The sequence below is a fragment of the Psammomys obesus genome, unplaced genomic scaffold (assembly GCF_907164565.1).
Source record: "Psammomys obesus unplaced genomic scaffold, mPsaObe1.curated_primary_1811, whole genome shotgun sequence".
NCBI lineage: Eukaryota > Metazoa > Chordata > Mammalia > Rodentia > Muridae > Psammomys > Psammomys obesus.
This window is the reverse complement of record NW_026585504.1, coordinates 29774988-29789466: the sequence shown is the minus strand read 5'-3', so window position 1 is coordinate 29789466 and position 14479 is coordinate 29774988. Positions and strand designations below refer to the sequence as shown.

Sequence of the window (14479 nt, the reverse complement as noted above, 5' to 3'; positions counted from 1 at the left end):
CACCATTTTCTCAGTGGCATAAGAGATGTCTAAAATTCTAAAACCAAATATATTTTTACTAAGCATGGCTTTTAACATTTATCAGCTGTGTTTAAGTAATTTTTGTTATTAAGTCCAACAACCTCTTCTGTGGCAATTTTCTTAAATAGTTTTAAAATTCTGGTGTTTATTTTGTTCAGTCTTCCTCACTAATCTGAATTTGTAAAATGGTCATTATATAAACACTTATGTGTGGGTAATGTGTGGTAACCAGGAAATAAGAACATTTTGTATGTGTGTGTGTTTAAGAAGGTATTTATACCATTTACCCCTTTTAATGATTTAGGAAATGCCAACAATACAATCTTGTTTCCTGAACTGAAATACCTAAGAGGAAAGACTAGGGAACGTTAATATTCAAACAGAAATAGAAACTGATTTTCAAACACAAAAAAAGATTAGAAAGTTCAGTCATTAAGAAGAGTATCTAGAGAACACAGTTCAGTTGTTGTCATTTCCTGTTTGTCAATCAGATTCTGCCAGCATTAGCAGAGTTGCTGCCACTGTGAGTAACTGGAGTGTCCATCCAGATCCCCAGGGACAGCCCAGTGAAGAGAGGAATGCAACTGCGAAGTCGTTTTATGAGTCTTCTTTTCCCAGTGAACATGTAAGTCAGTTAAAAATATTGCTGAGCAGACCTCAGTGAGCTAATTCTCCAGATATGTGTAGCACTGTATGCATCTGGATACTATAAGCCCTAACTGATCACCAGAATAATATCAAGAGGGCAACACGGCACCATTTTTCACAATTAAGGCTGATAGAAAACAGCAGGAAAAAGTCACAGTGTATAAATCAAGTAGATACAAACCAGCCTGTTTGGGGGACAAAGGCATCATCTTATGTATTTATATCACCTCAACTTAGAAATAGTGGACTTGAACATCCAAATTTTTTTTTTATTAATAAGTTCTCAAGCTGATTAATTTAATTTGTATTATCTTTGGAAAATGTATGAAAGGATAGAATCTCTGTAATACAATGATAAGACATATGCATTAAACAGAGTATTTGTAGCGAGCATATGGCTTTTAGGAGCCCATTCATCATAAGAAGAGCAACCAACCATAGCTGACAAGTTATTTGGTTAAATTTCTGAGTTTTATATCTTAGTGTATAGAACTTTACCCAACAAGTCTGTATTGTTTAAAGTCTTAACAAAACAAATCCAGACCAGTGCTGCTATAACTGATAAAAGGTTAAGCAATGGCCCCTCATGAGACTACCATAGTGACACATTCTGCAGATCTTTGAGCCATTTAGAGGCATCAAACAATTCTCTCACACTACACAGCTCCATACTAACATCCCTAACAGTTTTCAGCCATGTTGCCTCACTTCCCTTTTTAAGTGGGAGAAATCTCAAGTAAAACAATGCAACTCTTCTCACAGTAGTGAACTTGGCACAAGGAAGCCTGACTTCTCAACTGTGTAAGTTATAATCAAAGCAGAAAGCAAGCTTCTGTCAGAGCTGGTCACTATGTCGCTGAGGACGTCTCTTAACAATGTTTCCCTATCCTAACTAACCTCCAGCATTTTAAAGGTCTAATGGAATTTTCCTATTTCCCTTGAAAACCCACTCTTGTAGTCAATCTGTAAATTCTTTGTGTCTGATAAGTAACGTTCTCCAGGCAGCTCGTGTTTATAAGATTCTGCAACATTTTCATAGAAACATGTTTATCCAACTTCCTGTATTTTTTTAAAAAAAATTTTTACAGATGAGTAAACAGCACGAATGTGAAATATTTTTCTAAGATCATTTAGATGTAATTATCTATGGTGGACCTGTATTACATATCCTAGCTCTGTCCAATGTTGTTTTCTCAACTTTTCGTAATAGAAAAAAAAAGCTCAAGACTTTCCGGAGCATGTAATTATTTCCTGAGTGAAGTAGTACATAAGCATCATTATGTTTCCACACTTTAATACCAGTTATCACATAACGTAGAAAGATCCTCTAAGAGAAAAATCACAGCTTTTTAAAGAGCACGCCCCTTTAAAGGGAGCAAGGCTATGCTCACACTTTTGCCGAGCCTGTGGATTACAACAGAACTAAGCTGTGCGGCAGCCTGGTCTGCAGTCAGACCTGGTGCTTTACAGAAAGTTCACCAACCTGTTACACATGAAGGGTGATGTTATAAAGACCACCAGCCAGAAAAGTAATTTCATTTTTCACCATATTTTGTTTTCCTCATCAGTTCTATTAATGTATCAATCCAGTTTCTCTACAGCTTTAGAGATTATTTTTTGTTCTTGTTCCGGAGTTAGGTAGAGTCTGCTGCAATCTTAACTATATACTGAAGTGAAGTTGGAGAGGGCCCAGAATAAATAAAGCTATTAATTTTACAAGTCTGATCCATGGAAGGTCTTGTGCCAAGCTAGGGAAGTGTGCAGTGGAAAGAGGAATGAATTCTAAAAAGACAAAGGAATGAGCAACACTGTACTGACATCTGGAGCAGCTGGAATTGTAGTCACTGCAATGGGCTGCACAGACCATGTGGTCAAACAGGCCAAGTTTACTAAGTCAGGCTTGACCTGACCTGCCTCCACGTCACTTCACTGTGTTGAGTCTCTGGTAACACCCCTCCCACCATGTGGGAAGAATCCAAAGCAGGGTCAATGCTCGGCCTTTTTCTGATCAAGATAAAAAGTAAAAGTAGGATTTTGTTAAGTTGCTAATTTGTGCTTGGACACCAAGTGAGTCAAGTATTTTGGTGCCTTTAATCCCAGTACTCAGGAGGCGAGGCGGAGGCAGGCAGACCTAGAGAGCTCTAGGACAGCCAGGGCTACACAGAGAAACCCTGTCTGGAAAAAAGAAAGAAAGAAAAGAACACTGTATTATAACTTCAGAGCTAGAGCTAGAGTTCCGCTTCCCCTACTTTTGCATATGTGTGTATGAGTTTGTGTGTGTTTACTGTTGCAGGGGGAGGCGCCAATTTCCAACAAAGCAGACATCAGATATATACATTTAATGTACATTTTTTGTTTTATCTCTAACTTTACAGTAATAGTGCCTAAAAATCTTGTTTATAGGAAAACCAAGGTCTAGAAAAGCTGACTAGGACTTGCTCAGATCCTTGATCCTGAACTAGGATCTAGGGGCTAGGAGCTAGGGGCTAGGAGATAACTACAGAATTTTAGGCAATATAGCAATTCTTAGGGGAACTTTGGCTAGATCCTAAACACCTAAGCTCACTTAAAAATTCATTACTTTCCATTAGCATGAAACCGACACTGCTACACACAAGCCACACTTACCAAGACTTCAATCAACAAGACAATAGAGCCTGCTTTCGTGACAAGTGATTGTTTCCTTATAAGTGGCTTACTCTATTCTAAATTATAGGGCATGGATATGATGGTGCTGTCTTCTAATTTCTAAGGCTAGAAGGCAATAATTGTTTCCACTACAAACTGCTATGATCTAAATCTTAAAAAGGACTAAACTTAGATTTATATGAAAATGCTTACTATTAGGTTGGAATCTTAGGATTTTAATGTAAATTATTTTGTATTTACAAAATAAAAATGAAAAACCATCATACCAAAAATAAAGTAACCGTTATCCCAAAACTATCTACTTTTCTCAGAGAAAAAAAATAGATTTATTTGGAAATCTTATCTGAAGATAAATTTTTTCCACAAAATCACTTCAAATTTATTTGATAGGGATAAATTGGAAACAATGTTAGTATTTAATTCATGAGTTACATCACATACATAAAAGGTAGTTTTTGAAGCTCCTTCACAACTGCTTATGAAAGTGCTCACAGGAAAAGGCAAGATAGAAGATTCTATAGAACAATCAAGAACACCTAGAAAAGGAAGACTAACAGCCAATAACACATTCTGGGTAATGGAATAATAATGTTATTTAGTTTCTTTATGTCTCTATTTTCTAGTATTCTATCAGAAAAAAATATTCCCTTAAAACAAGTTATTTTTTTGAATACAATGTTCAAATTTAGTGTGTAGTGTGTTGGAAACGCCTCTTCTGACTGCTCAGTGCTCCTTCCCACTCTTCACAGTGGTGTTGGGAGCCTGACAGAAAAGGCTGCTTTAGAGTTTATGTTTGAATTTCTAATCTCCCACTTCACAAAAGTTACCAGACGCTTTTGGGAAAGATGGGTGTGAAAGAAAAACTGACAGTTATCTGCATATTAAACTTACTTCATAATAAGCGTATGAGCTTTCAGAAAACATTTGTGGTAGCCCTGGGCACACAAGTGTTTGAGGAACTATTACATAAGCCTGAGAGTCACACTAGGGACTGTAGCTGCCAGATTGCCACAGTAATTCTAAATCAACCATGAGATAGCTTTAGTCTATGCTAATTGCAGGGGTTCTGGATTTTCCTTACTGTCATCTGTATGGTAGTTTTGGTAGTAAAATAAACATGATCTTTCCCTAGGTGAAAGCAGAGCCTTTGATTTCAACTGTGCAACAAAGCCATTCCCAGACAATCAAGGTCACAGACACTCCTGATCCACTTGTCTTTTCTCCTGGTGACAATGACTGGCAGAGCCTTATGATAAACCGACTAACCGAAATTGAGAAGTTACTAAGCTTAGAAAGTGACAGCCAGCCCAAAAAAAGAAAAGTAGAAGAGACGCTGGAAAAAATAACTGATTAAATGTTGATAAATGCTTTCATTAGTGAAACTGATGTATTGGGGTGAAGGGTGTTCATCTGAGCACTATAGCCGTCTTCACTTCGCCAGCTTTTTTCTACTATGGTGAAGACTGCCATCTTTATTTGCAGAGCTTGCTGTCAGCACCCCAGGCCCCTTTCACTTTGTCTTCCCTTTGTATTTTTCCTTCAAAGCATTGTTTGTTTCTTTCTTTACAGAACGCAGATATTATGAGTAAGACAAAGTGGCTCTTTGAAGCATTACTTTCTGTTTTCCTTATAACGCCGAGAAAATAAATGGCCAGATCAGTCAAATTTTAGTTGATAACATTTTACTACGACTTAGAACTTTTTTTTAAAGAACAAAATTATTTGCATAAAGATTCAGGTATCTGAAAGACTCAAAAGGCTATTTTTCACTTTGTTCAAATTTTGTTTCCAGGCATTAAGAGTGTCATACAGCTGTTGCCACTGCTGTTTTCCAAATGTCCGATGTGTGCTGTGACTAAAAATTAAAAACAAAGTATTAGTTAATCTTTTAACTGCTGAGTATCCTTTCAAAACACTACACAGTTGAATCTTCAAGTCAAAATGAAATATAATTTAAAGGAGAATTTAAGGATTTTTTGCTTATTTTTTAGAACCATTTACCATATTGATCTCTTCTCGACATCTATAAAGCAGACAGAGTCATTAGTATTCTAGCCAGTGCTTAGCCATTAAATGAAATGTGCTGGAAAATAGGACTCTTTCATTAAATAAGCTAATCACATTCAGTCTGAACCTTAATAAAATTATGATAAACAGCCACTGTTTAACTACAGTCAACTGGTAAGAACTACCTTGGTTCTCTAACATTTAAGTCAAATAATCAGAACAAACTAAGTTGTCCTACAGAATGAAGCAAAACAGTACAGGTCTTACCTGACAACTACTTTTCTTTGGGTCTGATCAATTTTGCAGTAGACCATTTTAGTTCTTACAGCTGAAAGAGATTTTTTTACATGTTAGTTATATAGCAGATTTCTAAGAAAGAACAGCTAAGATATGATCAATCGACCAGAATAAAACTGTCACAGTGCTGGTAACAGTATTTAAGAAATCAGCTCTATGAATCCAAAAAAGAAAATGGAGGATATGGGGGTGACTGTAGCTGAGACTCCTAACAGTGAGGGTCATGGAGACTGAAGAGGATACCCTCTAATTAGATAGGACTCCTAGTAGAGGGAGAGGAACACCAACCCATCCACAAAATCTTCAACCCAAACTTTACCCTGCCTACAAGATATGCAGGGATGAAGATGGTGCAGAGATTGAGAGAATGTCCAACCAATGCCTGGTGGCCCAACCTGAGAGCAACCCCATTGGAGAGAGCTGACACTATTAACAATACCCTCTATGCATACAGATGGGATCTAGCTTAGCTGTCCCAAGAGGCTCCACCCAGCAATGGATCAAATAGATGCTGAGACTCACAGCCAAACATTGGGCCAAGTGTAGGGAGTCTTGTGGAAAAGTGGGGGGAAGGATAGAAGGAGCTGGAAGTGACAGGAGCTCCAAAGATCAACAGAGTCAGCTTAGCTGGGGCCTAAGAGGGCTTGAAGCACCAACCAAGGTCCATGTGTGGACTGGACCTAGGCCCTCTACAAAGATGTAGCCAATGGGCAGCTCAGGCTTCATGTGGGTTCTCTAGAAACGGGAGCAGGGGCTGTCTCTGACATGGACCCTATTGCCTACATTTTGATCACTTGCCCCACACCAGGCCACAGGGGAAGGGGATATGTTCAGTCCAGACACGAACTGATGTGCTGGGGTGGATTGAGGGGGGCTCCCCTTCTCTGAGCAACAGGGGAGGAGGGGTGGAGAAGAGGGAGGAGGCCACCATTAGGATTTAAAGTGAATGAATTAATTAATTTAAAAATGTAATCAGAAGGAGCTTACATAATGTCTGTCTGATGCCGGCTGGCGCAAACTATCAAGTGTTGCCATGTTTGCGCTGGGAATTTCAGTTGAAAAGGCAGGTGTGGTGATTCATACCTACAATCCCAGCACTTGGGAGACTGAGCGAGACAGGAGACTTGTCTTCAAGTCAAGACCAGCCTGGGCCACAGTTTTGACCCTGAATTCTATTTTGCTCTACAATTACTCATAGGGAGGATTAATTTCCAAATAGCGCATTACTTCTTTAGATGACTACTGGAAACTTAGATGATTAGAAACGAAGCCAAGAGTTCTAGACATCTTATTAGCTATATAATATTTTCCACTTTAAATATTAAAAAGCTTGGAAAATATTCATGGTTAATAGTTATGTCATTCTTCTTGCATTAATGTATTTAATCCTTAGGATCACACATAGCATTCACATTCCTGTTCTACAGGAAGATGTGGGATAAAATCGGGTTTTTTGTTTGTTTTGAGATGGTTTTGCTATGTACCCCTGGTTGATTTTTTTGTAGTCCCTCTGCCTCAGCCTCCAAAGTGTTTAGGATTACAACCATGCATCAGCACACCTGGGAAAACATCCCTGCTTCTAACCACCATACATAGAACATTGAGATTTTGGGAAATAGGACAAAAACCAAAGCCACAGAACTTACATATTCACTAACTTTTCATTCTACTACAAATGAATCTGATTATTTGCTATACACACACATCTACCAAACAACCCAGTTTTGTTAGCATCACACTCATTTCAAGATAAAAATCTATGACCCACATCACAGACATTGTAGAAAGCAATGAGAATGTTCTGTTGCCTTACCATCAATAACAAATGCTTCGACATCATCAGCTCCAATCTGTAGCTCTTGCTGCATTGTATCGAAAGAAATCTCTTTGTTCTCCACTGCCATTCCCATAAAAGTGAGGAGTCTCATTTTTGCCATATTTTGCTCATGTAATAGACCTAAATTACAGAACAGTGAGCCATTCAGTATCCATGCAAAGGCTTGCACAATCATAGTTAAGCAGTAGTTGTCACTAGGTTTGAGCACTTACATAGAGCAAACCTGACAAGTTGTATTTGACAACAGAGTACTGAGTTTATTTCTAAACTATTATTTTATTTTATAGTAATAAGAGAACACAGGTAATTGGGTCTAAAGTTAAGCACGAGCTACAAATACTCTTAGGTTTTGTATATCTTTACACATTTTAGGAGACAACATACATAGCGCATTTCAGTTAAATTACCTAAAGCTTATGCTCACCAAGAGCTCTTCATTTAAACAAGTTCTGTGTCATTACACTAGAAAATAAGTAGTGAATTCTTTTATTTAAATGAAGAGCTTTGTGTATTTGATGGTACACTGTTTACCCAACAACTAGAAGGCCCTGAGTTTGGTTCCCAGGACCGTGCACATACCTACAACTCTCAAATATTTTAATTTGTATTTTTTTCCTTCTTTTTTTTTGTTTTTTTTTTTTTTTGTTTCTTCCCCAAATAGGGCTTCTGTAGCCCTGGTTGTCCTGGAACTGTTTGTAGTCCAGCTGACCCAGAACTCAAGAGATCCACCTGCCTCTGCCTCCCAAGTGATTGGGATGAAAGGTAGGCACCACCACGCCCATCTTACTAAGTTATATTTTCATGTACTATTATTTCCCTTCTGGTTCCTATCAAAGTATGTTTATCAATAAATATTTACAGGCCAATATATTCAGTACAAAAATTGTACTGTTAGCTCGGCAGTGGTGGCACAGGCCTTTAAACCCAGCACTTGGGCAGCAGAGGCAGGCCAGCCTGGTCTACAGAGCTGAGTTCCAGGATAGCCATGGACACAAAGAGAAACCCTGTCTTGAGGGAAAAAAAAAAAGAAAGAAATGAATATTGTACTGTTAGTAGATGTGCATGCTTGATAAGGCCAAAGAATAAAATTATACAAATCATTTAATACTTGTATCATAATCTCTAATGATACACACTAATATAGTTATTCGGATCAGAAAATTGTTAGACCTGGAAGTAAACATTATTTCATCCTTCTTCCTTAAAAAAAAAAAAAAAAAAAAAAAAATTAAACCCAGAGATCAAGTAATTGACTTAACAAAGTAGAAATTGTAGCCAGAGACTTTAGGCCCATTTTGAGTAAAAACTCAAAATAATCTATAAATTCTAAAGCTCTTTGGATTTTTTCTTTCTTTCTTTTTAAAGATAGGGTCTCTTTATATAGGCTGTCCTGGAGCTCACTATGCAAAGCAGGCTGGCTTTGAACTCACTGAGATCTGCCTGCCTCTGCTTCCCAAGTGTTGGGATTAAAGACATGTGCTCTTTGGCTCTTTAACCTGGCCCTAAGCAGAATTATAGGAGAATGTTATGTACTTGTTTTGACAGTACTGTATTATCAAAACAAGTTTTAAAAAGCAACATTATCTCAAGTATATTGTTAAAGTTATTTAAGCACACATGAATAAAATGATATTATCATTCATGAATTAGTGGAAGACTAGGGAAGCCTGTTAATACAGGACACAATCATTTGCTAATTAGCTGTAATTAACGATACAGGCTTCCGATTTGGCATAGATTCAACAAAAACATGATCATCATAACTCAAATGAATGAGGTACACAAGAAAGTATTGCTGAGTTTAATGGTAATCTACAAGCATCAAAAAAATCAATTAGTGCACATTAACCCTAATTAACAAATGCAAATCAGATGGTGATTAACTTTCTGAAGCAAGAAGGTAGCAACTGGGTAACACCAGATTACACGTGGACATGTTAGGGCAATTTGGTTGACACAGATAATAATACAGTTGGCCCAAGTTGTCAGTGTTAATTAAAAAAAATGTTTTGACAAACTGATGACACCTGTGGAATGTAATACTTATAATATTTAATAGCATTTCTCCTAAAGCATCTGTTGGAAAAAAAAAAAAAAGCAAATTTCTACAAAAGGCAAATTAAAGGAATTTTTTTTCTAACTGGCACAGTAAATTAGCAGTTAGGAATCTGTTCCTATCAAGGAATATTAAAAGATTCTCAAAAATCCCTTAGCATTCTCAGTTACAGGTGCACAAACAGTCCTCTGAGTATGAAAAAATAAAGACATTCCAAATTCTGAAGGTCTGATTAAAAAGCGCACGCACAGATATAGGTGCATGTGCCTATGAGTAGGGGGATGAGGCTGTGTCCTTCACTGTCCCTTTTCCACCCTCTTTCTTGAGAAGGAGCGCTCATGAACCTGGATCTGACCTTTCAGCAAGACTGCTTAGTCTGCAGACCTCGAGATCTGCCTGCTGTGCACCAACTAGCACGGAGGTAACAGACACTGACTGCCTGGCCCAGCTTTTACATGGGTGCTGGGGTCTGACCCCAGTTCTCATGCTTGCACAAGTACCTCACCTCTACCTACTGAGACATCTCTCTAGTCCCTAAAAATGCTCTTTAGTTTACTGATGCTCTTGTGCAGGACCCCTCTGATAAGTGAAAACAACTGTCAAAGAAATGAAGAGTATTCCCAGAATGAACTGTATCTAGTCATTTATTTCTGCCTAAAAAACACATTTATTGACATTACTTTTAAACAAAGAACCAAATGTACAGCCTTTAGGACTCCGGTTCTGAAACAGCAAACCATTATGCAGGTGAAGCTTGAGTTACAGATCTGAAGGCAGTGGCACTTTGGTTCATCAACTGGGCTCCCTTCCCAGAGGAAGGCTTAGGGCTCTCCATCGTATTTCAATTTTAAAGTTATAAAAAATCTAATTTTATGGAAACATTTATTCATTACTAATATGTCAAAACCTTAATGCAGTAATAAAAAAATGTGCATCATTGAGCAATTTCTGCATTGTCACTGACCCTTGTCTTAAAATGCTGCAATATAGAAAACGTAGTTTTAATGCATGCAATAGCTTATGAACCAGTGCTCCTTTGAAACAGTCAATTACACATCGATGGAGGAGTGTCAAAGTGTTAATTACTACTCCTTTTTGCCTTGGTGCGTAAATAAAGAGGTTGCTGACATTAACATTCCATCACACAGCTTCATGCCACAAAGCAAATTAACTGGGACAGAATGTGGTTTTCTGGGTCTAGTGCACCTGGCAAAGTGTTCTACACAGACACGTGTCTAATCTTGGTGTATTTCAAACACCTTATGTTCAAATAAGTCCACCTTTTCCCAAGCCAATGGCTATACAGAATGCAAAGGTGACAGGAATTAAGGTTAACCAAACTACAGTAGTCAAGTAAATTTCAACAGACACTCTTTAGTATCTACATCTCAACAGAAATCAACCTCTACTATATTTTAACTGTTGGAAAATAAAGTTTCCTTTATTTCAGTTGACTTAAGCATTCAAACAAAACCAAAACCAGTAGTTTTAGAACATTTGAAACCGTTCAAAGGATGGCAAGATGGCCTGGCCTGGAAAAACCCCTGCCACAAGCTAACAACCCAGGGGTAACACATGGAACCCACACGGTAGGAGAAAACAGACTCCTCCTGGCTGTCTTCTGACATTCATACATGTGCATGAACATGTGCATATACGCATGCACATACACCATAACTAACATTTTAATAAAAAATAACCACAAAGACAAAACCATATTTCTTACTGTCTTCAGAGAACTTCTACTGTTGAGAGAACTTTTACCACTGTGTAAAGAGCACATTCATTTTGGCAGTGGAGTCAACCATATGTGGAATTATTTATTAAAGAGGAAGTGAAATCTGATATAATTCTGCAACTAAATTTTATACATATCACTATGCATCTAAGCAATAGTGTAAGCAAACAAACATCAATCTTTTTTCTTTTTTAAAGATTTATTTATTTATTATTTATAGTTTTCTGCCTGCATGTGTGCCTGCAGGCCAGAAGAGGGCACCAGATCTCATTATAGATGGTTGGGAGCCACCATGTGGTTGCTGGGAATTGAACTCAGGACCTTTGGTAGAACAGCCAGTGAATCTTAACCTCTGAGCCATCTCTCCAGCCCACAAACATCAATCTTAACTACTAGTCTTTCATCATCAAATCAGCTTTTAAGTACTTCTATACCAGGTTCACGCTTATTCCTGTCTCTCCCTCAAAAAACAATAAAATAAAATAAAACCAATTCAATTAAAACCCAACACTTGGCCAGGTGTGGTGGTGCATGCCTGTCATCCCAGCACTCAGGGATCAGAGGCCGGCAGATCTCTGTGAGTTAGAGGCCGGCATGGTCTACGAAGCAAGTACAGGACAGCCAAGGCTACACAGAGAAACCCTGTCTCAAAACACCAAAACAAAAAACCCAACACTTACCAAGTGAATCTATGAAGTCTTTATTGTTCTGATAGAACTTGACATATGATGCCAATTTAGCACTCACAAAAATGGTTAATAACTACAGAGATAAAAGACAAAATAGTATCAAGACAGAAGTTAGATGTACACTCAGGATATTTTAAGACACTGACTTCTAACAATAAATCTCCATATTTAGTGTAGAAGCATTCACCAGCTTCCTACCAACCACCATCTAGTTTATTTTAAACATCAACCAATCAGGAAGTACAATGAGCTCTAAGCTACTTAGTCCAAAGAGAAAATAATACAAAAAATTAGTTGTCCTTCACAGTTATGAACATGGGATTCATTTTTTTCTGAGAGAATGTCTTGCTATATGTAGTTCCCACTGGTCTTGAGCTCCTGATCCTCTTGCTCCAGCCCTTGAAATGCTGGGACCAAGACTGGCTATGTTATTATTTTTTAAAATCTTAATTTGGGGCAGTGATATTAAGTAATAAAAAGAAATGTGATTAGTGAAGTTCAAAATAGCCAGGCCAAGACAGAAAATGAAGGAACAGTGTTCGGGAGACAGAGAATAATGCTGGTCCTTATACCAGTCTGTTCCCAACAGAGGGTAGGCTATCTCCAGTAACATCCTGCATGAATACGACACAAAGGGGGCTGCTGCTTCAACACGTACATAAGACTCTGGAGAAAAAAAAAGATTCACACCAAGACAAACTACTTACATCATGGATAAGCTCGCCTTCCAAGAACTTGACTGGCTTTAGAGTAAGAAGATGGTCAAAAAGAAAGGCATTTGGATCCTTCAGTGCCCGCACAATACACCTTGATAAGAAAACAAAAAGTAAAAACATAAAACAAACAAACAAAAAAACCAAAAACCAAAAAGTCAACCTTGAAATCCTAGCTTGTTGCTGATTAATTTGTATATTATAAGATATATTTAAGTCAGTAATCTAAGAGTTCAATATAGGATAGAGAATATACAAATTCAGGTTAAAACAGATAGATCAATACCTTTTTATTGAGAGTATGCTTCGATAGTTTTCATGCAACAGCAACAGCTCACAGAAGTCAATTTTATCACCCTTACAGACTGTCTCATGGCCACTTACCCTTAAAACAACCTTAACACACTGTTCTCATGACCATCTCAGAGATCATGAAAGACACTCAGAAAAACAAGAAATTCATCTAGCAAATTTCAGTTAAGGTCTGTGGTGAAACTTTAAACACTGGCAAAGCAGGAACCCCTGCCATGTCTAAGTCCACATGCAGTAATAACCCCATAGAGAGATTTCATAAAACTCTAATTCTTGCCTCACTTTTATGTTACATCTAGGAATATTAAGACCATACTTTTTCGTTAGGAAATGGTTAAATTTTGCCAAGTAACCAGACTTTCCCCATCTGCAAACCTTATGAAGACCAACCCCAGGTGAGTTGTAATTCTTTGGCTGTGCTCATTCGGCACTAACAGCGCAAGCCGGCACAGTAAACACCAAGCGCTATTTCACACACAATGCCAATCCTGAAGGAACTACTGACTACCTCTTGCCAGCTAGGGGTTGCAGAGATTGTGTCGGTTGCTGAACTGTAGCCTGTAGTTCATCTTTAAGTTGATGGCAAGTGCTCACCAGAGCAACACTCAGTATTACCTGTGGGCATCAACTCGAGCCTGTGAAGCATTGTCTTCTGTGTAACTCCCGAGCAACTCCACCATGACCTTTGATGCAGCATCACTAAAAAGAGCATCATTTCAATAGTTTGAATTTTGTTAGTCATTCCCCTACTAAAAATACTTACTGATGCACATATAAAACAGCGCCCAAAATGGCTGTTTATCTTAAAACAAAAACCAAAAACACAGAACCTGTCACACAGCTAAGGAAAAATAACAAATGATTAAATAACACCTGCGAGAAAAAAGAAGGGCAGAAAGTAGGGATGCCTTTATAGAGTAGGCAGTCTCTCTGAGGTTGTGAAAGGTAAACTGAGACACCAAAACAGAAAATCTCCCTTTACCCTCAGTCTTTGCTGTGAAACAAGCTAGCGTGCTAGGCAAAGGGAGAGGTGATATAAAGGCTCAAGATAAGCTCTTAGGACAATGTGGCTGTAATAGCTTTCCAATGAAAATTACCCTTAAAATTATGTGGATGGTCAATTCTATTTTTTTTTTATTTATTTTCATTTTTATTAGTTTATTCACTCTGTATCCCAGCTATAGCCCCATCCCCTCCCAATCCCACCCTCCCTTCCTCTTCTTCTTATATGCCCCTCCCCCAGTCCAATGATAGGGAAGGTCCTCCTCCCCTTCCATCTGACCCTAGCCTATCAGGTCTTATCAGGACTGGCTTCTCTGTTTTCCTCTGTGGACTGATAAGGCTGCTCCTCCCTCAAGTGGAGGTGATCAAAGAGCCAGCCCATGAGTTCATGTCAGAGAAGGTCCCTGTTCCTATTATTGGGGAACCCTCTTGGACACTGAGCTGTTATGGGCTACTTCTATGCAAGGGTTCTAAGTTATCTCCATGCATGGTCCTGTGCCCAGATTTTTT

General features: G+C 38.2%; 2 protein-coding genes across 3 annotated transcripts in view; one reads left to right on the top strand and one right to left on the bottom strand.

Annotated features, from left to right (window-relative positions):
* Positions 1 to 4785, top strand: part of Ccdc73 (coiled-coil domain containing 73) — an 84814-nt gene extending 80029 nt beyond the window's left edge. Inside the window, exons 16-17 of the mRNA XM_055604552.1 lie at positions 513 to 646; positions 4451 to 4785. Of these exons, the coding sequence (XP_055460527.1) occupies positions 513 to 646; positions 4451 to 4672 (356 nt within the window). The 3' untranslated portion in view covers positions 4673 to 4785. The remainder of the gene's footprint in view (positions 1 to 512; positions 647 to 4450) is intronic.
* Positions 4786 to 4983: 198 nt separating this feature from the next.
* Eif3m (eukaryotic translation initiation factor 3 subunit M) overlaps positions 4984 to 14479 on the bottom strand; it is a 19791-nt gene continuing 10295 nt past the window's right edge. For both annotated transcript variants that reach the window (XM_055599479.1, XM_055599486.1), the window contains 6 exons: positions 13583 to 13666; positions 12650 to 12749; positions 11934 to 12015; positions 7436 to 7579; positions 5593 to 5653; positions 4984 to 5173 (listed from right to left, as the gene is read on the bottom strand). In XM_055599479.1, the coding sequence (XP_055455454.1) occupies positions 5053 to 5173; positions 5593 to 5653; positions 7436 to 7579; positions 11934 to 12015; positions 12650 to 12749; positions 13583 to 13666 (592 nt within the window). In that variant the 3' untranslated portion in view covers positions 4984 to 5052. The remainder of the gene's footprint in view (positions 5174 to 5592; positions 5654 to 7435; positions 7580 to 11933; positions 12016 to 12649; positions 12750 to 13582; positions 13667 to 14479) is intronic.